The sequence below is a fragment of the Plecotus auritus genome (assembly GCF_963455305.1).
Source record: "Plecotus auritus genome assembly, chromosome: 5".
NCBI lineage: Eukaryota > Metazoa > Chordata > Mammalia > Chiroptera > Vespertilionidae > Plecotus > Plecotus auritus.
Genome location: NC_137776.1, coordinates 175888394 through 175912599, shown reverse-complemented (window position 1 = coordinate 175912599; position 24206 = coordinate 175888394). Strand labels below are relative to the sequence as shown.

General features: G+C 55.7%; 1 protein-coding gene across 6 annotated transcripts in view; it reads right to left on the bottom strand.

Moving 5' to 3' along the window:
• WHRN (whirlin) overlaps positions 1–24206 on the bottom strand; it is a 66843-nt gene that overhangs the window by 6222 nt on the left and 36415 nt on the right. For 2 of the 6 annotated variants that reach the window (XM_080667814.1, XM_080667815.1), the window contains exons 4-9: positions 15814–16016; positions 14551–14587; positions 13169–13381; positions 12610–12630; positions 11897–12106; positions 8668–8700 (exon numbers count right to left, since the gene is read on the bottom strand). In XM_080667814.1, the coding sequence (XP_080523940.1) occupies positions 8668–8700; positions 11897–12106; positions 12610–12630; positions 13169–13381; positions 14551–14587; positions 15814–16016 (717 nt within the window). The remainder of the gene's footprint in view (positions 1–8667; positions 8701–11896; positions 12107–12609; positions 12631–13168; positions 13382–14550; positions 14588–15813; positions 16017–24206) is intronic. The other 4 variants (XM_080667818.1, XM_080667819.1, XM_080667817.1 and 1 more) reach the window with 3 other exon arrangements.

Genomic DNA, 24206 nt, shown 5'->3' with positions numbered 1-24206 from the left:
CTATGGCTCCCTCACAATCCCAGGCAGGTGTGCAAGTGGCAAGATGCAAAAGAGAGGTGGATGGGGAAAGTCTCTCCCCCGCCACTCCCACCTACTCACCCCTCTCTCCCTCCCTCCCTCCCTCTTCTAATTTTAATGGTTCCAACAGCTCGGGGTGGTTAAGGTTTCAATGGATGTTACTTTGCAAAAATGCCCGTTTCCTCCTTCCTTCCCTAACTCGCCAGAAGAAGCCTCATGCTCTCTCCAGCGACACTGAGCTGCCCAAAGGCCCTCTCCAGGCCTTTCCTGGGAGGCCGAGCAGTGCACCTCTCTAAACTGGGCTCTCCTGACGGCTGTAGGAGCCACTTCTCCACCTCACAGAACCCAGGGTGGCAAAGCCTCCATGACCAACTCCAAGCTCAAGTCTCAAGTGCAGAGATCAATACTGACCCAGCCATCTCCATGCTCCATACAGACAGGGCCCGGGACACAGAGGAAGTTAGACATGACCCGTGCCTTCAGCTGCTTAAAGACAGCGGGGCTGACACAAGCAAGCACAGAGGACACTGTGCACAGAGTGAGGAAGCACAGGCATATAATGCAGCGGGGGAGGGGTTATCAGGGAAGGCTTCCTGGAGGAGTGAGCACGGATGAAAGCTGAGTCTTGTGGGTAAGCTGGGCAAAGGAGGGAAAGATGGGTGTTCCAGAGGGTAGGTCATACATAAAGCAGATAGAGGATGTTTGAGAATCTTCCAGCGGTTCCACAGGAGTCAAGCACGGAGCTACTTGGACCTGAGGGCAGTGGGTTGCCAGGGAGACACAGGTCAAGTTTGCCTTCTGTGAAGTTCCCCTTTGCACGATTTCTCTCAAGCCACTGGGACAATGCAGGCATGTCGGGCCTCCATACAGCTGTTCCTTCTGCTTGGAACGTTCGTTCTTCTATTCACAAAGCACGCTCAACCTGCTCACCTCCTTTAAGACCTTACTGAAATACCACCTCCCACCGAAAACCACAAGCCCCACCCCCACCCTGCTTAATTTTTCTCCTTTGCACTGACCACTATTCTTCACCCAGCGGCCAAGATGTAATCTTTGAAACACAAGTCAGATAATGTCCCTCCCAGCTCATAACCCTTCAGGCCTTTCCTTCCTGCTGGGAGGAAACTCCAAACTCTGCACTCATCCTGCTCCTCCGCCCCCAACAGGATGGAACGGTCCTGCCTCAGGGCCTTTGCACTCACTGCTCCCTCTGCCCACAGGGCTCCTGGCTCCTTCCCTCACTTCATTGAGTTCTGACTCAGCGAGGCCTTCCTGGACCAGCCTGTCTAAAACAGCACCCTGACCCGCCCCACCACACACACACACACACACACACACACACACACGCGCGCCCCACTCTAACCCCTGGCCCTGTTTTTCTATGTAAGACTGATCACCACCTGATGTTATACTATTCATGTGCTTATTGTTTATCAGTAGGATAAAAACTCCTAAGAGGCAGGATTTGTAACTACCTGGTCCCTACTCTGTCCTCAGTGTTCAGGACAGTGGCTGCTTGATAAATATTTATTAAGCAAATGAATGCATCCACAAGTGGTCTGAGGAGTAAATGAATCAGCCATTGCTCTGGCTGTCACGGGGAGGAGGCCCAAGCAGGCAGAGAATGGAGTGAGGTGGCTACCGCTGTCACCATGGGGAGCATGCACAGTGGCTTGGATGAGGGTGAGGGCAGTGGAGGGGATGGAAGGCGCCCGACTCCACACCTCCTGGGGCAGAGGCTGCTGGGTCATCCTCACCGATCCCCATCTCCAGGGATCCTCCCGAAGCTTTGAGCATTCTGGGTGGGCCAGGGCACACGATCACGGAGGCCCATCACGGGAACCCACCAATGGACAAGATGCTCGGCCCTCCTGGCTCTGAGCCTCTCTCCCCCAGGGCTCCTCATCTGGTCCCATGATGCCTCTCGTGCAAAATCAGGCTGGAACAACTGCCCCATTTCCCAGTAAAGCTGAGGCTCCCCTGACGGGCGCCTGCTCTCTCCAGCCCCGTCCCCTGCACACCGCCTCCCAGGAAGATGCTGCTGACAGCCTCAGCGATGCCAGGACAGTTGGGGGTTCCCCGGGGACGTGGAGTGATGAGGTGGCTCTCTCACCCACGGACTAGTGACACCGGCTCTGGCTTCTTCGAGATCACACCCAGCTCTGCCGCTTCAGCTGACTGGTGGTGGGCAAATCACTGAACTGCTCTGTGCCTCAGTTTCCTCATCTGTACAACTGGGTCACAGCAGCCCCTCCCTCATGGGGTCGATACAGTCACACCTAAAAAACGTGCGGAACAGAGCCTGGCACAATATACAAGGGGAGACGGCTGTTGCCCCAGAAGTCTGAGATCTTGCAAATGTGCCTCAGAAACTGAATCGCTGCAGAACGTGCCCTGGCCCCACAGGAACACCTCGACGGGAAGAAACCTGCAGCCTCCCGCACAACCCCCGCCCAACGCCGGAATTAACGCGTCCAGTGCTCCCTGGAAACAGTCCAGTGGGCACCACAGCCCCAGTTAAGGTGAATGGCGAGGTGGGGCGGGGTACGTGCAATGACTTCCCGAGGGTTGGCAGTCACAATCCTGACATCAGCAGGAGACATGAAGAGTGTCAGAAGCCTGGGACACGCCTACCGCCAAGACAAGAGGCTCCCCCCCCCCCATCCAATGTAGCACTGTCACCTGCCCCCGGATTCAACCTGCAGCCACCCTGAAGACTCAGGTGACAGTCCTGGTGGGACCAGGACTCAGGATTCTCTCCTGTTCTGATACATTCGGAACTTGCAGCCGTTACTTAGTCAGTCAACAAGTATTTATCAGGCAGCCCTGACTTATGCAGAAGGCCGTGGAGATAAAAGATGAGTGGGCCACTGCGTCCCCAACACCAAGCAGAGGGCCACACACACAGTAGCTGCTCCAAAATTCTTGTTCAGGATCCACGGTGGGGCTGGCAGTTGGAAAAGGGCCCGTGAGAGGGGGAAGGACCCAGAGCCTGAGAACAAGCATGTGTGCTGAGCATACAGGGAAGGCGTGACTTTCTCTGAGAAGGAGATCAGAGAACTACAAGCTGGAGGACCTACTGTGTGCCAGGCACTTCAGTTACTGGGCGCTTCACCTACATGATCTCATTAGATTCTCAGTGTGAGACAGGCACTGAGATTTCCCCAGCTCACACCTTCTAGACGTAAGTCCAGAGAGGGCGGTGGCTTGTCCAAGGTGACACAGCCGTTTTACAGAAGATCAGTTTTCTAACCCGGGTCAGGGGGACCCCAAAGCCCATGCAGCTGTCACCTGACCCAGAACTGGATACTGTAGGAACTAGAGGGCCCCAGGAGTGGCTCTCTCTGGACCGAGAGAGAGCACAGCCATTGTTGGCCCTGGTCTCAGCCATTCTCTGCTATTAATGGGATCCTGGTGCAAGACTGAAGGCAGGGATGGGAGGTGGAAGGGGAGGGAGGAGCAGGACAAATGGCCAGCCCTGGGAGGGAGGCCGGAGTGGAGCAAATGGCAGACGGGTCGGAGCCCTGCCCTGCCAGACTCCATCTGCCGAATCCAGACGCTCAGGAGCCCCGAGTCCCCGAGCCATGTTCCTTGTGCATCTGAAATAGCTGCCGACAGCAGGCTAAGAGCCCGGGGATGCATCAGCAGAAACGCCTGGGGAAGAGGCTTCGAGAGGAGGATCAAGGTCAGAGCTCACAGGGAGTCGGCATGAGCATCTTGGCCAACGCGCCCCCCCCCCCAGCTTCTTGGGGCCCCTTTTCTCCTGCACCCACTGAGGCCAGTGCCCAGCTGAAGGACTAGACCTAGGGGATCTTTCACCCATTCCAATCGGAGGTGCCTGAGGCTCAGAGAAGCAAGGCCACCTGCCCAAGGTCACACAGCCAGGATGGGGCAGGAAGCTGAATCTTATTTCACGTCTGTTATCCAGACTGCTTCCCACAAGGGCCAGGATGCCCTCAGCACCTGCTGCCCCATCTCTTTCGGCCTCCAATCTGTGGCGGTTCCAAAAATTCCCTTCCTTTCAGAGAGAAAAAAAAACCCAAACACCATTGTGTCTGAGTTGGCCCCATCAGGGCCAGGATATCCCAGGAGTCTGGTTTGAAGGAACTGTGGGGACAAAATGAAATGAAGTGATAAGGGCACGCGCCTGTGCCAGCCTCTGCCAGGTGGACTCCTGATCCTGGAAATGGAGGTGCGCATGGCCCCGGTGCCACCTCAGCAAAATGAGGCCCCTCCCTCGCCTCCCTTCCCTCCAGCCCAGTTCCCTGTCTTCTAGGCCTCCTTCCCCCCCTTACAATGGGGGGCTCTTATATAAAGGTGCTATTTTCAGCCCTTTGTTCTTCGTGCTGCTTTACTCTGATGCCAGGACCACAGGCTCCCCCACGTCTGCCCCAAAATGCACAGGGAGAGCCTGAGGCGGGTGGAAAAGCTGAGCACTAAGTCACAAAGGCTTCTCAAGGTCACAGGGGAACCAGAGAGGGAGGAGTGGGAATAAGAGAAAAAAGAGCCTGGCGGGTGGGGCTCAGTGGTCGACCCATGATGCCCCAGGGTGGTCAGGGCCCCCATCTCAGGCTCTCACACCACCTTCCACCACTGATCGGAGTGTGAATTCTGTAGATGGTTTGAGGCTGCCTCCCCTGTGGACGTGCTAAGCTTCAGGAGGGCAGGCGCGGTGTCTTGCTCACGGCTACAGTGCCCGGCTCAGAGTCTGGCATGCAGGAAGCGCTCACAGAAGCCTGCTGAGTGAGTAAATAGGTGGGTTTCTTCTCCTCTCCCCGGGGTCTGAGACAGGCCCGAGCTTCTCCACCCTCCTTAGCCGGGATGAGGAGGGGCATGGAGGCCATGAGCAAGGACGCTGATGCAGCAAAAGGCTGACAGCCACCCCTGCACCCCCTTCTCACCTTCCTGCAGGGGGAGAAGGGCAGTAAGGCCTTTAGAGGTAGGGGCTCACCCGCGCATCCTTAGGCAGGCCCAGGGAGCCCCTTCCAGGCAGAGGCTGGGTGTGCAAAACCTCTCAAATCCAGGGGAAAAGGGGGTCTGGTTAAGGCTGGTGCAAGTCCCAGCTGCGCCCCACACTCCCAATGGCATCTGCTCCATGTGTGCCAGGCTGGCCGTGACCTCTATAACCCTTTTCCTCTGCAGTGGCCTTTGCCGGCCTTTAGAGTATCAATAAAACAACTTCCATGAACTCCACGCCTGCAAGTCCATTCCTGATCTCGCTGAATCCTCAGGACAGCCCACAGAGATCTGGGCTTTCAGCCGAGTGTACACATGTGGAAACTGAGGCTCCCAAAGCTGACGCCACCTGCCCAAGGTGACGCTGCTGGCCAGGAGAGCCACGTGTGGGATTGCAGATCCCATGCCCTGAAGGCCTCTGCCCGGCCTGCTTGCACGAGATGAAGAACTCGGAACTGCCGCGCAGGCCGCCATTCTTGCCTCGGCTCTGCAGGCCGACTTCGATGGGAGAAGAACGACACTGTTCGGAGGCAGCAGAAATTCCCAGGGCCGCGTCTCTACTAGGCACGTGGGAAATAAACACAGTCTGTCGATGGGGGAGGGCTGCATCTGGTTTCCATTGATCGACTGCTTGTGGTTGAGGGAAAAGGCTGCAGAGGGAGCCACGTCTGACCTGGGATTGATCAGCGGGCAGCATGAGCCAGGGGATCCGGGCGGAATGGAAACTGGCTCCATTTGGGGCAACCGTCTGGGGCATCTGGGTCACCGAGAGCCAGTCGCCTGCCACCCTGCCTGTCCGAGTGCCAGGCGAAGGACATTTTCCTATGACAAGGGAGGAATGTTTAGGAGGCCGGAATGTTAGAAGAGAATCCTGAGTGGCCGGGAGTGTGGTTTCATTTCAGTGTCTGCTCCACATTTCCTGGGCTCCCACTCTGTGCCAGGCCCTGGGCTGGCACTGGGGACACAGGCAGGAGAAAGATGTGGTCCCTGAACCCCACCACCTCTCCCTGCCTACCTGGGGAGACAAACTCCGGAAGAGGCTGAAGCACCTGACAGGCATATAAATGGAGGTATTAATGTGAGCTTCATGAGGTCAGGGACTTGGGCCGTAAGAAGGAAATGTTTTAGGCAGTTGTTCATCCAGATTGGAGGGTTGTTACTCAGCATCGCTTCAGCCAAAACTCACTGATACATGGCATTGTTGCAGACCAGGGCCTGGCACTTACTCAGTGGTGAGTATACATTATTTTTCAGGCTCAGTCTCTGGAGTAATACTGCAGCCCTTGTCCGAATGCACAGAAACGTGGTGGGAATACAGAGTTGCCATTCCTTTCTGTGCCTCCCCTCGAGTGTTTCCCAGCATCTCCCAACAGAGAGAGGAATCTGAGATAGAGGAGCCTTGGGGTGGGGGTGTCTGCCTTGGTCAAACAGATGAGACTGAGGCCGACAGTGGGTAAAGGGCACACTGCATGGCAGGGACAGAGCAGAGGGGCTGTGGGGCTCCTGACACCCAGGATGGGGCTGGTGCTCTGTGCTCCTGCAGGAGGACTTCCAGGAGGAGGCGTTTCTGTCCCGTGGCTCCACACACAGGCAGCAGGAGGTGCCCAGTCCGAACCCTGCCGTGTGTGGAAGGAGGGGGTTCCCAGGACACCAAGGCCAGGACTAGCCAGGCCGCAGAGAGAGCTGGTGCCTGCAGAGCTCGGCATCACACCCCTTAGCAGCTCAGGCATCACACCCCTTAGCAGCTGCACAACCTCCCAGGCCCTTCCCGGGACTGAACCTGTTCTCGGTGACCCTCGTCTATTCTCAGCAATCAGAGGCATCTTGTTCAAGCTAAGCCAGACCATGTCAGCCTCCACGTGTCTGCCAGTGGCTCCCATCTCAGAGTCAAAGTCAACGTCCAGTCCTCAGCACCGATTTGCCACGGCCCTTCCCTGCACGCACCCTGCTCCAGCCTCGTGGCCCCCTGGACTTTGCTCGGACACTCCAGGCCCGCTCCTGCCTCAGGGAGCACCCGCTGTTCCCTCTGTTTGAAGTGCTCTTCCCAGCAGGGGGCGATGGGCATGGATATCTCCCCCACCCCTTCCCCGTAGGTACTCAGGTGTCCCTTTCTGGTCACCGAACCCCGTCCCAAACCCCCTTCCTGCCTATTTCTCCCCTTAGCACGTTTACCACTTCTACTGTGTGTTTCAGTTGTTATCTCGCTTACACCCCAGCATGACCCCAAATTCCACTGTGGAAAGGATTTCTTTGTTGTTTGTACTGTATTCCAGCACCTATAACTATGTACAGCACATAGCGAGCACCCAGTCAGCACTGTTAACAGAACAGAGGAAGAGGAGGAGGGAGGGAGAAGAGACAGACAGACAGACTGACAGACAGACAGATGGATAATGTTAACAAGCAGCTGGTGGGCTCCTCCAGGGAGGCATCACAGCCAGGCCACAGGGGTTAACAGCAGCAGCTCAGAGGCCAGCAGGCCCGGGGTGAATCCTGACTCTACCGCTCACTGGCTGAGCAACGCTGAGCAGCATGGAGCAAGTCGCTTCTCCTCTCGGAGCTTCTCTGTAAAATGGAGATCGTAGCAGTGTCTACTAGTTACTGGGAGGGCCAAAGAAGATATGACTGGAAAGCATGATGCCAGTGGAGAACTCTCGACAAATGCCAGCTACTCTTATTAAGAAAGGCCCCAAGTATGGGCCAGGCTCTGTGTTAAGCACCAGGGATACAGTCGCCACCTTCAAGCAGCCCAAGATCAAGGTGGGTAACAGGCCAGGCTGGTACAGATTATCTATGTGTATAAAAGCCTAAGCAACCATCAACCAGCCGACCAACCACCACCAACTGTTCGGTAGCCATGATGTGCAATGACCTCCAGGGGGCAGATGCTTAACGTAGGAGCTGCTGAGCGACAGCAACTTTGCAGAGTGCCCTCTTGCACTCCAGGACCCCGGGGTGATGTTGGACTGCCGGTTTTGGATCCTCGCAGGCCAGGCCGAGGGACCTCACCTGCCGGAGGGACCCCACTCACTCTGCAGACGCCCTTTGAGCCCTGGCACTGCCCCAGGTGCAGCCGGGCCAGGAGGGACCATGGAAGGTTGGCTCCAGGGTGTGTCTGGCCCATCTTGCCCAGTCCTGCCCCGCCAGCCACCTTCTAATTAATTTACTTTCAATGTGCACGAATCCGTGCACTGGGTCTCTAGTTAGAATATAATGAGACAAGAGCCAGGACAAAGGGAAGTCCAGGGTGCTGGAGGAACCAGAGGCTAAAAGTCTGGAGAGAATCAGGGAAGTCTACTCAGAAGAGGTGGCAGGTGAACTAAGGGCCAAAGGACACACAGGAGGCAGCCAGGCCGTGTAAAGTGGGAAGGAGAACATCCAAGCCGACAGAGTATCTGACATATGAAAGACCAAGAGGACTCTCCACAGCTGCACAGCACAGAGATTACCACCTCATTTTACATATCCTAAAGCTGAGCTCAGAGAGGTGAAACCACTTCCTGAGGTCACACAGCAGGGAATGGCAGAGCCTGAGAAAACCTGGGGAGAGAGAGCGAGCACCAAGAAGAACCCCAGAGCCCTCTGGGGCTGAGTGCAGACATAAGGGGGTGGCAGGTGGGAAGGGCCACAGCCCCTCTACCTCTGCCCCAACTAAGGGACTCCCAAAGCCCCACCCAGCCGAATGGACGGTACCTCCATCAGGTCTATAAGCCACAGCAGCCGCTCCTGGGGAGAAAGGATGGGCAAAAGGCAAAAAGAAAAATATATCAAATAAATATTAGGGGTGGGGTGGGCACAGAAAAACCCCCAAACCCGTGCAGGCATGCACACACACACACACACTCACACACAGGCAAAATAAACACAATTCTCCTTTTTTACTTTGAAGGCTCTGGACAGACATAATAGAAGGATGGGGAAGAAAAGGCACTGTTGCTACATTCATTCTAACTGCCTGCTTGAAGGAAACCTCACTGCTCTACAGAAATGACACTTGTCCTCGAGAAGGACCTTCAGGAGATGGTCATTCACCTTGGGGCAATCCTGGGACTTTCCAGCAGGTGGTGCTGCGGTCATTATTCCCATTTGGCAGATGGAAAAAAACGGAGGCTCGAGAAGGGAAGTGACTTGTTCAAGGTCACACCTGCTAATGAGAGGGAGAGCCCGAAGGAGGACCCTGTTCAAAAGACTTGATCAGAGGAAAGCTGGATTTCCAGGAGGCCGAAGCCTGTGCAGCAGGAAAGCTCAGAGTCTGAGAAAAGGAGCCCTGGCCGTGCATGTGGAGGGCCCCTGGGTGGGATGCAGATTAGAGAGGGTGTGGCAGATCCCGAGCCCAGAGCTTTCCGTAAGCCTCCATGTGTCTGCAAGGCCCCGGGTGCAAATCCTCAGGGGGGGGTCTTCCCAGCCAGGTTGGGAAAGGGCGGAAAGAACCGAGGCTTCACCTGCCCTCGGGCTGTGGGCAGCATCTCTGGGGTGCTGGCTCTAGCAGGGAGGTGCTCATCACTGCATCCTCCAGCAGCTGGGGAAAGCAGCTCCAAGGCAAGGAGAGAACTGAGGCACTGAGGGGTGAAGTGACCTTTCCACGCTGCCTCTCCTGCCTGGGCCATCTTCCTTTAGAATCCATCTCTGAACCGGGCGGTGCGGCTCAGTGGTTCAGCACTGACCCATGAACCAAGAGGTCCCCAGCTCCATTCTGGTCAGGGCAGGTGCCCAGGTTGCAGGCTTGATCCCCAGTAGGGGGCGTGCAGGAGGCAGACCATCAATGTTTCTCTCATCTATATTTCTATCTCTCCATCCCTCTCCCTTCCTCTCTCAAAGCTCAATTAAAAAATAAAAATAAAAAATAAAGAAGAATTCATCTCTGATAGCTCACTCTGGCCTTGGTTAGTCTTAATCTGACATGCATGTGCTCCCTGGTGGGTCACAGACTTCCATAGCTACTCAAATCTCAGAAGCTTGGGGACCCCTTCCATCTGTTCCCCCAAAGCTTCCCGCTCAAAGTCATCCCATGGCCTTTCTGAAGTCTGCCTTCACCAGGATGCCCCCATCTGCAGGGTCTCTCTGGCAGGGCAGGGTGAACTGCCACATCTGTGGCTTAGACTGGCCAAGGGCAGCACTTTTCTGGGCTGGGACAAGGTCACTGCCAGCCAATGCTGAGCTGGGGCTGGGACCCTAGCCCAAAACCCTTCCCAAGCAAAATAGTCACCCTGGCTCCTCTGAGTCCCGAAGCCTAATCTGCCCTCAGGGCCTCGGGCTACTGTGGCCAGCGCCAGCAACAACCTCAGACCATTTTACACAGGGGAAACTGAGGCCCAGAGAAACCAGAGCTAAACCTAAATCTTCTGCCTCCCAGGCTAGAACACACCCAATCCCAGCACCCCAGAATTGGAGCCTGCAATCCCCCCGACCTCGGGTTTTAGAGCAGTGACTCGGTACCCTGAAGCCTCACGTGGACATCATCAGGGCACATCAGAGAGTGTACGCAGGTGGGGACAGCTCCTCCCTGCCCCCGAGTAACCTGCTCATCCCAAAGCGTGATATCACCTCCCAGAAGCCACATCCACAGCCTACAGGGATGCACAGCAGCTTCTGGGGTCACCCCAGGAAGGGCTAAGGACCCCTGGGGATGAAGGTGACTCAGTGGTAGGGGTAGGGGGCAGAGGAGTAGAAGTTCACCCAGAGCTAAAAAAAAAAAAAAAAAAAAAAAAGCCAGGCTGAGCTGGGAGCTGGGATCTGCAAGGGGAAGGTATGCCCACTGCAGGCTGCTTCCCGGTGGCTGCAGGCCCCTCTGTGCCCACTAACCACCTGTGTCCACAGCCCTGCACATCACTGCGCCCTCAGGGCTCCAGCTCCTGCAGCAGGACAATGTCCCAAGTCTAATTGAGACTCTACCTGCGAGAGTTGCCATTTCGCCGTCTGGGAACAATATGCTTAGGCAACTCAACCATCCCCTCCCTTTCCACGGTGAGGAATGAACCAGACAGGAAAGGAGAGTATGGAGCCCAGTCAGATCTCCCAACCTCCCTCCTGGCTCTCCCGCTCACCCCGACAGGGACAGCAGTGACAGGATTTTCCCTGCAATGGACAGCAATCCACTGCCTCTGCCCATTCCTTGCTAGGCCTCCTGGGATGAATTTGCCTCCAAGCATCTTGGGGGCAGAACCGCGCCCTGAGATGGACCACATGCTCTTGGGGGGAGAGGGGGGGTGGAGAGTGTAGGAGAAAATCAGGCTGGGTGTGGGGCTTCATGACAACAGGGTGTGTCTTGGGGAAAACCCAAATCACCACACCTCTGCTGTGAGTGCCCCCCTCAGTTTCTCATGGAGCCTCCCTGGGATTATCATTGTGTTTCCTACCTGTCTCATTGCCTTTGATCTTTTCTTTCTCCTCCAGCCCAAACCCCCGGACTGTGAGCCCCATGAGCCAGGGCCATAACTCTTCTCTCCTAGAGCCGGTGGTTGGCACGCAGCAGGCCCTCGACTATGATGAGGTTTTTACAGGTGAAGAAACTGAGGCTCAGAAAGGCAGGCAGAGAGCTGGTAAGTGGTGGTGCTAGGATTTGAACCCGATGGGTCTCACTCCAAAGCCAGTACAGTCGCCCCTCAGTATCCGTGGGGGGACTGGTTGCAGGATCCCACATGGATACCAAATCCTTGGATGCTCAAGTCCCTTATATGAAAGGGTATAGGCTTACCACAGAGTGAGCCTAGGCATCACTTCATTCACACGAACCCAGCCTAGTGCTTGATGCATGGCAGAGTCAAGTTTTGCATTTGGGGGCTTTTTAGGATTTCTGTTTCCAAATTATTTTCCATCTATGTCCGGATGAATCCACAGATGGGAAACCCATGGGTACGGAGGGCTGACTGTATCTTTACTTTCCCTCTGGCCACTGTGCCAGGGACGGGGCAGGGACACTCACCCTGGCCGAGCTGACGGTGGTGGAGGTGCCGTGGCTGCCTGTGGATGAGCCTGTGTCACTGTAGGAGACCATGGAGTAGGTGTCGCCGGGCCCAGGGCCGGGGGGCTGCCGCGCCTTCATCGACTCGATCTCCCTCCTCAGCACCAGGTGATCAAAGCGGTCCAGGTCTTGGGGGGAAATGGTGCCTCTCACCTCGGAGAGGAGTGAGAACTGGAGGCAGGGACAAGTGGGGCACTCAGCAGGGAGCCCCACCAGCAGGTGGGATGGCTCCTGCTACCCCAAATGACCTGCATGCAACCTTGACTACTGGCCTCCCTTCCTCAACCCTCAGTGGCTCCCCACTGCTCTCAGGAGAAAGTCCAAACACCTTGGCCTGGTGCTGGGCCAGCATCCTCTGGCCCCTCCTCCCTGGCACCTTAGCATGCATGACTGCAACCGGAACACACCGGAAGCCCCGCACCCCACTTCTCTCCGAACTGCACTGCCTCTGTGAGGTCTCTCCAAATGCAACCACTCCCAGTGGGTTCCTCACTTCTTCCTTCGTGCAGCCTCGGGACCTCTGACTTCCACCCGAGCGGGTTCTCAAAGCCGGCAGCACGGCAGGCACCGGGCTTGTAAGAACTGCAGGTGGCCCACGCCCACCCACAGATGTGCATGCAGAGTAAGCCAGGCCAGGCTGGGGCCCAAGCGTTGCTTTTTTCTTAAATCCTCACCCACGGATATCTTTCCCATTGCTTTTTCAGAGACAGTAGAAGAAGGGGGAGAGAGAGAGACATTGAAGCGAGAGAGATAACACATTGATTGGTTGCCTCTGGCGTGTGCCCAGAACGGGGGCGGGGGGAAGGGGGGGCAAACAGGGTGGGAATCCACAACCCAGGTACATGCCCTTGACTGGGTATTAAACCTGCGACCCTTCAGTGTGCAGGACAACGCTCCAACCACTTAGGACACGGGCCAGGGCCCAGCATTGCTTTTTAAAAGCAATCCAGAAAATACAAATGTGCGTTAAAAGCCACTGTGTTAGTTAGTCAGGGCCCCGATCACAGGAGACTTTAGTTGACTGTCTCCCCAGGAGTCTGGGCTTCCTGGGCAGGGGCCCATCTTGGTCACCAGTCTCTGCCCAGGGTTCAGTTAGGCCTGACTCCTGTGGGTTCTTAGTAAAGGCGGGGGGACCCCGGGAGGCAGGGAAGGATGCAGAGCCCTTGGAGCTGCAGCCAGGCCCCAGCAGCCCCCCGCCAGCCTCTCCCTTGCCCAAGGAGGGGTGCAGGCCACCTTGGCGTGGGTGTTGAGCAGCTCGAACAGGGCCATGACGAGGGCCTCCACGGAGACGCTGCCGCTGCGGTACTCCTCCAGGTAGTAGGCCATGGTGGCGCGCTCCTGCTCGTTCAGCAGGTGCCGCGCCTGCTCCTCCAGCAGCACGCGCGTCTGGTTGCCCAGGCTGCTCAGGGTCACCTGGGAGCCGGCCGGCCCCTTGTAAAATCCCAGCTGAAAGACAGGAAGATGGAGCTGCCCCGGAGCCGGTGGCCAGGCCAAGCCGCGACCACACTGCCAGGGGATGAGGTCGGTCCCTCCATGGTCTCGTCCCCTGCCTCCCCCCTCCATCTCCCTCCCCACCCCAACTAACCTGCAGGACACGTTAACGATACATGCTGAGTGCCCGTGGCCTCCTGCAGTTGCAGTTTTATGTCTTACATGGCACTTTTACATGTATGATCAGATCCTCGCGACCATTCAGAGGGAAGCAATATTATTAGGGTTCCCACTTATTCCTCTAGGTCTCAATCTCTTCCTTATTAAATTGGGGATAATAGTAACTTTATTTCCAAACTACACTTAGATGGCACACACACACTCCAGCCCTTCCCACCACTGTCTCTACCATCATCAGCGTCTAGGATGCCACCGGTCTCCCTCTGCCTCTCTCTGTCACCACACAGAGCAGCTGAAATGACCTTGTAAAAACACGGATCTCCTCATTTTGCTCCCTCCTTAAGCCCTTCAATGGCATCCCATCATTTTAGGTGAGAAGCCAAACCCTGTGTGACCTGGCCACCCCACCTGCGGTCATGCTGTCCCCACTCCCCTTTGCTCACTGCACTCCCAGGCTCTCCCTTCTTCCAACAAGCCACACCCTCTGCCTGCCTGGGGCTCTGGCAGGGGCTGTGGCCTCTGACTAGGTCAGTCCCCCCGCCCCCCGCCTCCTGCACCAGATTTGGCTCTCACTCACTCCTATCTGACATTCCGTTCACAGCCTAAATACGCCTGTCCCTACTTGAGACAGCCTTTCCGTTTAAATCAGGTGTCCCATCTGTCATCCTCTCGTAACACCCAGCACCTTGTCTTGATGGCAGTGAGCATCTTCTGTGATTGGATATGGGCGTAGTTTGTTTTGGATTTTACGTGTGTCTCCTTCACTGGGGGGTGACCTCCTTGAGGGCAGGGACCTGATCTGTTCTGTTCATGGCTGTTAACCCCCGTGTCCGGGATGGTGTCCAGGGGTGCCCAGATCCTAAAGGCACTCACAGGCATGTGTGGGATGGAAGATGGACAGACAGACTGCCCAAATGAATGAGCTCGTGGGTGTGAGTCGCTGGCACACATGCCAGGTCCAGAGCTAAGAAGCCAAGGACGCCTGGGGACAGAGAGCACCCTACCTTGTCTGCTCCTTCTGTGGTGGGATCCCCGGGAAACCTATGGAGAGAGACAAGCATGGTCAGCCGCACGTCTGAGCAGTTCAGACGGGCACAGGCAAGGGAAGGGTTGGTCTGCAGCGGGGTGAGCAAAGCTTTGCGAGAACTGCGGCCTCCACTCACTGGGGCTTCTCAATGGAACGTGAACCCCTGAGCACATGGGCGGTTCCCAGCCTCCCAGTCAAGCCACGTGGACAGCAATTCTAAAACCAGGCAAGGTGGATTTCTGGCACCTACAGTCCAGGCAGGAGAGGAGAGAATAAGGGGCAACTGACCCGTGGCCTCGGGATCAGGCCAATCCTAGGAAGGGGGTGGGGCGAACCAGAGCATTGGAGATGCAACTCAGCTGCAACTCAGTTCCCACACATTTTCATGAAAAAAAAAGAAGGGGCCAGAATTCTGGATTTTTAAGAAGCAGCCAGAAATCTTTTTTTTTTTTTAAAGGGAAACCTAGGACCTTTGTAAATGTTTGTAACTAATTTAAAAAATTATAATACTGTGTAGATGAAAAGGGAGGGAGGGAGGGAGGGAGAGAGAGAGAAGGGAGAGAGAGAGAGAAGGGAGAGAGAGAGAAAGAGAGAGAGAGAGAGAGAGAGAAAGAGAGAGAAAGAGAGAGAAAGAGAGAGAGAGAGAGAAGGGAGACAGAGAGAGAGAGAGAGAGAGAGAGAGAGAGAGAGAGAAAGAGAAAGAGAGAGAAAGAGAGAGAGAGAGAGAAGGGAGACAGAGAGAGAGAGAGAGAGAGAGAGAGAGAGAGAGAGATGCTCTGGGTGTGCCTGGCCTGGGAGGGGCACCACCCAGTCTGACTTCGGATGGAAATCCAAAGGTGACACATTCCGACAGGTAACTGCTCAGCCACCCAGCAACGACATCTCATTTGAGACCCTTTCACCCAGGTAACTCCTGAGATTCTCACAGACCTGGGAGAGGGGCAGGGTTTAAGACTCACTTTTCAGACAAACAACTAAGGGCCCCAAAATAAGGTACGTGACTCGCCAGAGAATAACGAAGAACGAGAGAGCTGCACGGTGCAGTCCAGCTTTCCCTGGGAAACGGGCCAGGAGAGGAGAAGGGACGCGCCCAAGGTCATGCTCGGGAATGAAAGGGGCCCCAGGCTGAGAACTGGTGCAATCTCTACAGACTGGGCCGTGGTGCAGGGCGGGAGGAGACACAATTGGCTCTCAGAACGGCCCTGGGGTCCTGGGCTCAGCGCACGCAGTAGGACCTGACCCTGCTGAGTTCGTGGCGGGGTCCCCAATCCGGGAACTGGCGATCCACTTGGTCTCGTCCACGGTGGTGCGGGCGTGGGGCAGCCTCCCGACGTCCTTCACCGTCAGGATGAGGTGCTGGGATGACTTGAGCAGCCTGACCGCCTCGTCATGCAGGATGTTGAGAAAGCTCCGCCCATTCACCTCCAGAATCTGGTCCCCGACCTGCCAAGACCACAGCACAACACAACACAGTCACCTGGGCTGTTTGCAGGACACGGACTCGTGCCGGGGGCGTCAGAGCCCTGATCCCAGTTCTCCTGCTGGCCAGCCTGCTGAGGAGGAGGTCACTGAGGCTCAGAGAGGTTGTGTGGATGCCTGAGGGATACTCAGCAAGTCAATGGCAGACAACCTTCCAATCCGGATCCTGAGCCCATGCTCCTGTCACCAGAAAGGGCCACCTCCTCTTGACCTAGCAAGGGTTTGAGGGGTGAGTCTACACCAGCTTCCCAAGGGTCCCCTTATCCAGAAACCAGCAGTCCCCTCAGGGACCAGGGTGGGTGGGACTGGGGTAGGAGGAACGAGAGGCGTGAAGGCACACTTCCATCGCTGCCCCGCAGCCGAGAGCTTTACCTTCAGGACGCATTCTTACATCACCTCCAGATGTACCCCACATTCTCATTTACTCCAGGAAACAGGCAGTAAATGAGGAAGCCAGCCTCCCGTTAAAGCAATAACATACTGCTGGGATTCCTACAACACGCAGGGAGTTATATTCTGTAACGCAAAAACACACGTTTTTAATGAAAGGATTAACAAAAAAACCAACGCCTAACCTTCCAATAAAGAGAAATATGTGACGAAAAACAGCAGAGGTTGGTGGGCAGGTGCTGTGGTGTGAGATGGGCACATGAGAAGACTTGTGTCTTGTTTGAACTTGGGGACGGGGGGGGGGGGGGGTTGGTGCTCCCCTTCCTGTGATGCTGGGGGGTCCGCGGCCCATGGCCGGGAAGGGGCTGCGCAGCGTCACTCCCACCGAGGCCTTGAAGGGCAGCCTCGGAAGCCAGTCACTCCAGTTGCTCGCGGCTGCTCTGTCTTCCCCCCGCCCCCCGCCCCCTGCCTGCTGATGGTCCAGGTGGATTTCCCAGCATTTTTCAAAGCAGGATTTAGCGAAGGCGAGTCAAATGGAAATTTGGAAGAAGAAAAGGAGGAAAACAGATGTGATGTCAAGGCTGAGAAGCGACACCCTGGTGCCCAGTTTTCTGTCCTTTAACATCCCTAGCTCAGATGGGGAGTTTCCAATACAGAGTGGTTACAAAGGCAGACTTTCCGCGCCCCTCGGTGCCAGCATTGATGGGTGCAGAGGAGGCCCCGTGCGCCCCTGCCTCCGCGGCCCATCCTGCAACGCTCACTGCTGCACACCTAGTCAGTGCAAGGCCTGCTGGGATGCCGTGTGAGCCAGACCAACCCGCTCCTGCTGCCTGGTCGAGTGTGGGCTCAGTCTTGTGCTATCAGTGGGTTTTCCCGTCAGCTTCTCCACACTGTATCCCCAGGGCCCAGAACACAGTGGGAAGGAAAATTCATCGAATGAATGAAAAGCCAGACACCCACCCCCCTCCACGCCTAGCTCTGCCGCAGCCCAGGGGGACCAGCACATCACACCAGCCTGGAGTCCCAAATTTCAAACCATGATTGCCCAGATGCTGACTGTGTCCCAGGCACCTTCTCTGTCCCTTTACATATTCTTTTTCTTATTTAATACTAGTGGCCCGGTGCACGAAATTCGTGCACATTAAAAGGGGTTTAATTAGAGGAAATAATTTAATATTGCTATTTGCCCTTTCTCTATAATAGAAGTGTCAGAGATGAAAGAAAATTAGTAAAATGTATATGAAAACCTTCCTCCTGTCAGAGTCTGGGGCACACCACGGGACCCAGAGTCAAGTCCCCGTCCACCCACATGCGCCTCAAAATTGCATGAGACCCAGACCTGGCCGCCCCCCCCCCTCATTGGGATAGATCCAGACCTGGCTAGTCCCACCCTTGTCAAGCCCTGCAGGGCAGGGAACGTAGCCTTAGGTCCCCTGGCCTGGCACCAGGACGGGGGGCATGGCCTGAGGTCCCCCAGCCCAGACTGGGGTGGGGGGCGTGCCCTGAGGTCCCCTGTCAAGCCCCACCAGGTGTGGGACATGGCCTGAGATTCCCTGTCAAGCCCTGCTGGGTGGGGGGCATGGCCTGAGGTCCCCTGTCAAACCCCGCCAGGCAGGGGGGCACAGCCTCAGGTCCCCTGTCAAGCCCTGCTGGTGGGGGGTGTGGCCTGAAGTCCCCTGTCAAGCCCCACCTGGTGGGGGGTGCGGCCTGAGGTCCCCCAGCCTGGCACTGGGGCGGGGGGAGCAGCCTGAGGTCCCCTAGCCCAGCACCAGGACAGAAAGTGCACCTTGAGGTCCCCTGTCAAGCCCTGCTGGTGGGGGGTGTGGCCTGAAGTCCCCTGTCAAGCCCCACCTGGTGGGGGGTGCGGCCTGAGGTCCCCTGGCCTGGCACTGGGGCGGGGGGAGCAGCCTGAGGTCCCCTAGCCCAGCACCAGGACAGGAAGTGCACCTTGAGGTCCCCTGTCAAGCCCCACCGGGGCGGGGGAGGGCGTAGCCTCAGGTACCTGCTGATTGCTTGTTAAGGCTCCTTATGGGAAGTTGGCCTCAGCTGTGGGTGCAGCCATCTTTGTGACGGAGTGATGGTTAATTAGCATATTCCCTCTTTATTAGATAGGACTAGAGGCCGGTGCACAAAATTCATGCACTGGGGGGAGAGGGGGGTATTCCTCAGCCCAGCCTGCACCCTCTCACAATCTGGGACTGCTGGCTCCCAACTGTTTGCCTGCCTGATCAGGGGTTGGGGTAGGATGTGTCCCTCAGCCCAGCCTGCACCCTCTCCAATCTGGGACCCCTCGAGGGATGTCTGACTGCTCGTTTAGGCCCGATCCCAGTGGGCATTCAGATATCCCTCTCACAATCCAGGACTGCTGGCTCCCTACTGCTCACCTGCCTGCCTGCCTGATTGCCCCTAACCGCTTCTGCTTGCCAGACTGATCATTTCCTAACCACTCCCCTGCCAGCCTGATCAACACCTAACTGCTCCCCTGCCAGCCCGATCACCCCCAACTGCCCTCTCCTGCAGGCCTGGTCACGCCCAACTGCCCTGCCCAGCTGGCTTGGTCACCCCCAACTGCCCTCCCCTGCAGGCCTGGTCACCCCCAACTGCCCTCCCCTGCTGGCCTGATTGCCCCCAACTACCCTCCTCTGCCGACCATCTTGTGGTGGCCATCTTTGACCACATGGGGGCGGCCATCTTTTGTGAGGGTCAATTTACATATTACCTCTTTATTATATAGGATCTTCAGCATCCTGAAGAGCAGGTATCATTGCTCTCCATCTCACCAGAGAGAACACGGAGGCTCAAAGAGGTTAAGTACACAGTGTGTGGTCACAGAACTAGTGGCGAGGACAGCGAGGGTGCAGACCCCGCAGGCTGGCCCCAGGGCCCTAATGCTGTCAGGAGCTCTGCCTGGGGACACGCGGCATCTCTTCAAATCCAGCATGTTCAAAGCCACCGACCTGCCAGCAGACCTGGCCTTGCCCTCAGCACCCAGCTCTGACAACCCACCCTTTATTCCCCTGAGCAGATCCTTCAGGAAGTTGCACCAACCTTCACCTTCCTCCACCTCTCCAGCCCCCTAACCTGGGTCCCTTTCTCCTCGCACCTGGGCTCCTGAGCCAGCACCCCACCTCCGGATATTTACACCCAAACTGGCCTCAGACCTCGCACCAAGTTAATAATTTTTCCTCCACTTTTTACTTCCATGACATCTCTCCTTTCTTAAAAACATCCAATGACCCCCCCACAAACCCAGGAGGCAGCAAAGCATCATGGTTAAAGGGTTTCAAAGACCATCAGAACGGGGTTCAAACGCTGACTCTGCTCCCTCCATGCCGTGTGAGCTCAAGCAAATCCTCCAATAGCTTTTGAGCCTCCATTTCCTTGGGTGTAAAAAGGGGTGCTAGCCCAGGACTGTCCTCCAATTTCCGAGTCATCAGCACCTGTTTCCCCTGCCACCAACAATATCACAGTTCTCTCTCCTTCTGCCTCCCTGAGCTCCCTGGTTGAGAACCCGGGGCCCCTGAGAATTTGGGCAGCCCCAGGTGGACTCCTTGGAAAGGGCTTGGCACACGGCAAGTGCTCAGTAAGTGCTTTTGCATGAAGGAATGGGTTTTGCCACTTCGCACCCAGCCCCTCCCAGCCTCTCTCCGGTGGCTCTCCCAATGCCGAGCAGCAGTGACTGAGAGTGAAGGGGCAACACGCGCCCTGCTGGGCCCACTGCACTCAGGGCCTGGCAGTGGGTCCTCGCCTTCCCTCCTTCCCTCCTGAGTAGCGGAGGCCCCACCGCTCCCCTCTGCCCAGCTGCTCCCCCAGCCGAAGCCCAGGCCACACTTTTCATCAGCTGAAGCGCTGTTTTCCTAGGGATCCCTCTCAACAGCTCTGGCTTTTGCCAAGCGAAGGGAATCCATTTTAACCTTCCCCCCACACGTGACTTCATCCCCGTTTAATTTAAAAAGTAGCCTCGGAGATGGGATTTAGTGTATGCAAGCCTCTCCCTGCAGGGCTGGGCCGGAACGGGGCTCAGAGCAAAGGAAAGAGCAACTCCATCCCATGAGCATCCACCTGACCCTGCAGGGCGAGGCTGGTGGGGGCAGGGAGGTGTCCCAGTACTGCATGGCACCCATGTCTGCTACAAAAATGTACTCGTTGTTTATCTGGAATCAGATGTAAACGGGCGTCCTGTATTTTTGTTAGCTAAACCTGGCGAGCCGTGTCAGTCACCACGGGGCCAATTGTTTCTGGGGTGGGGGCTGCGTCTGCGCTATGGTTACCAAACTTCACTTCTTGTCCCTGAGCCGGCACCTGTCCTGTATGCGGTCCCTGAATGCCCAGCACACCACTTACTCCTGCCTCATCCTGACCGTTAGTATCCGAGAAGTCACAGGTTTTGGTGTGCTAGTCACATTCCCCCCTCAGCCTGTTTAATAAACACAGATTTGAGGTCCCCAACAGCCAAGCCCATTCCAGAAGGGCAGAGCCTAGCCCAAGAGCCCAGCCTCGTCCAAAATAGCCCCACCCAGCCCTGGGAGCCGACCCTGGTCCGAACACCGGAGCCCATCTCCCCCACCCCCACACAAACAAACAAACAAACAATAAACAAACAAATACAGATTTGTGGGAGGCAGCTCACAGTGACCCACCTGGAGAACAGGTGTGAAATAGGAATCATACTCGGGAAACCGCAACTGAATAGGGGGTACGTGAGCCCGCCTTCCTCGTCTCTGTCCAATCCTCTCTTGTCTTTCTTCGTCCTCCAGGGCCTGTTTTAAACCTGAAGTTCTGGATGGGGCTGGCCTAACAGCATCTGAGTTGGTCTGAGACACCCATTTCTCCGTGTCCAGTTCTCTCTCAAATTCTCTACTTGTTGGGGAGCTTCCCGGGGTCCGGGGACCTTGTCAGCACAGCTGTCTGCCTGCTTGCTCACTGTCATTTGGAGTCCACAGACCAGTTTCAAATAAACCTGGTGTCCCCTGCTGCTCACCGCAGCCCCGAGGGGCCAGCGGGCCGTGAAGCCCCATCCCTAGGGTGCAATGGAAACATGCCCCGAGGTCTGAAACCAGGCCACCAAACATAGGAGCCATGTGGCCCTGCACAGCTCTCAAGTACAGTCCGAGACTCAGTGTTCCCATCTGTAAAGTGGGCATGGCACCACCCATACTTTTTGTGAGAATCAGAGGGGACCCCTCGGCACAAAGCCTGACACCACAAGAGAGGCTTTCAATAGCTTGTCCTTCGCTTCCCTTCCCAATGGACGGACAGATTGGGATGTCAACTGATTTGCTCAAGGTCACTGGTCACACAGGAAGTGAATAAGGAGCCAGCATCTGAGCCCGGCTTTCTACATCCTTCCTTCCACCCCGTGCCACCCTCACCCCAGCGTGTGCCTGGCACGCAGGAGGCATTTAGTAACTGGTGAAGGGACAGGAGAGATCGCCCTTCCTCCTCTCCACTCACTTCCATTCGCTTCCCCTTTTCCTTTGTTTTGTGAACTTGGATTTGGCTTGTTTAATGGTCTTGATGTGACTTCCCTGCCCCCTACCCTCCCCCACCTAAAAAAAACCTAAGAGATCTATGCGTTGATTCATTGAAATGTTACTTTTTCTTACCGATCGAAGCTTTTGAGTTAGATGATGTGGATCAATAAGGCAAAAAGTAAAGAGGCAAAGAGGCAGCGACCACCAGCCCTGCAGCTGGGGAGACGGAGGCCCAGAAAACACGGGGACGGGTCTGGGGCCAAAGCGCAGACCCTCAGGATAATTAGCCAAGAAAAACTCACGCCGCCCAGAACTCACCAAGACACGACCCTCCGGAGGAAGGGGAGACAGGTGCAAGAGTGATGGAGTGTCCAATATTGCTCAGCCTGCCATCGGGCGCCGATGGGGAGGACATGGAAGGATAAACGAATAAAGGTGGCTTGATTTTATTTGTCATCACTGCCTCCTATTTATCACCAGCGATGGAGGAACGGAGGGCGGACCATGGGAATGCCCTTCATTTCAAGGCAGAGGAAAGACTCCTCCATCATCCACAGCCCATCGAGTGACAGGCCCCGATCTGGGATGCTCTGAGGGGAGCATGCGGGGACAGCAGCAAGGACAGGACACTGATCTCCCCTAAAGCGGGCCAACCACCAGCAGCAGGCACTCACTTCCTCTGGGCCTGAGGTGCATGGGGAAAGTGCTCGCAGGCTGGGGAGTGACCCCACTCAGGGAAGGGTCCCCTCTTTCTCCCCGAGACCCAGGGAGAATAATTTCACCATGCTAAGCCTTTTTTCCCTCAAAACTCAGGAACGACAACACCAACTGTTATACTGTTATGAAGGCGAAGTGAGAGGCCATCTGGTGTGTGGTTGTGAGCACAGACCCAGGAGTCTGCCCTCTGGATCTAAACCCAGACTCTGCCACTTGCTCTCTGTGTGACCCTGGCTAAGTTCCTTAACCCCTCTGTGCCTCAGTCACCTTCTCTTCCATGTCAGGTATGAAACCTGTCAAGTACCGAAAACAACCCAAATGCCCACAGAGGAGAGTGGCTGAATCAAGTCAAGCAGAGCCACACAGTGCAGCACCAAGCAGCCGCAAAGAAGAATAAAGACTCCTATGCACTGCCATGAAGTGATTTCCAGGATATGCCATTTTAAAAATTAAGGTGCAAAATAATAACTATAGCATACTGCCTTTTGTAAGCAAAAGGAGAAAGAATACATGTATCTAATTGCTTTTGCAAAAAAGAAACAGGAATAAACCAAGAACTAGTTTATTCAGTTACCTGCAAGGAGCAGGAGGAGTGAATAGAAGGGGTGTGGGGGAGAAGGGATACTGTGAGTACAGCTTTTTTGCATAATTTTGATGTTTTAGTTGCTCAAAGTGAGAGTAAATCAATAGGGGGAGCCCTATTGAACGCCAGTGGAACCTAAGGGACCTACTGCAAATAAGTAACAGAACCAAGCTGAAGAGGAAAAGAAACAACTAACCCAACATAGTACTTTGACTCTAAACCCTCAGTTTAAAGACAAAATGAATTGCTAACAAATCAGAACCTCAACCTAGCAGGTTCGTTTTCCACAGTGGAAAGCATGAGGCAATTCTGAAACGACTTTTTTTGTCTCTAAGATTGGGCAAATGAGTAAGTATGTTGGACCTTCTAGATGAGAACCAAGTACCCCCTAAGGACCAGCACTTGGTGGTGGGGCGACAGTAGGTACCGTATCAGTTTCCTATAGCTGCTGTGACAAAGTACCACAAACTTAATGGCTTCAAAGAACACAGACTTATTGTCCTACGGTTCTGGAGGTCAGAAGTCCGACGTGGGTCTCTCCTGAGCAGGAGCCTAACTGGGAGCAATTATGACCAGGGAGCGGGGGAGCTTTAACAGCCAGGCAGTCGGACGAAGCAAGCTGAAGGTTTACAATTTATTCAGCTCCTATTCAGAGGCCAGTTCACAAATCCAGCCAAGACAGCAACCGAGGAAGATGGAGAAGGTGGCTCAGCCAGGGGAGAGAGCCTCACACAGTCACCCAGCATGTGCGGGTTTCACGGGGGAGAAGTCAGCTCCCAGCTCCTTGGGAAAGCTGTTCGCCCTCTGAGCGGACTCATCAGCTACCTGAGACTTTCAGAGGCCTTTACCCACCAGTCTTACCCACCAGCACCCACACTCACACAATTAGGGCTGCCATTTTGGGGTGCTCATCATATGCCAGGCACTGGATTTTACATACATAGCTCCTTGTGTCCTGACATCGTCATTATTATCATTACTAGAGGCTCG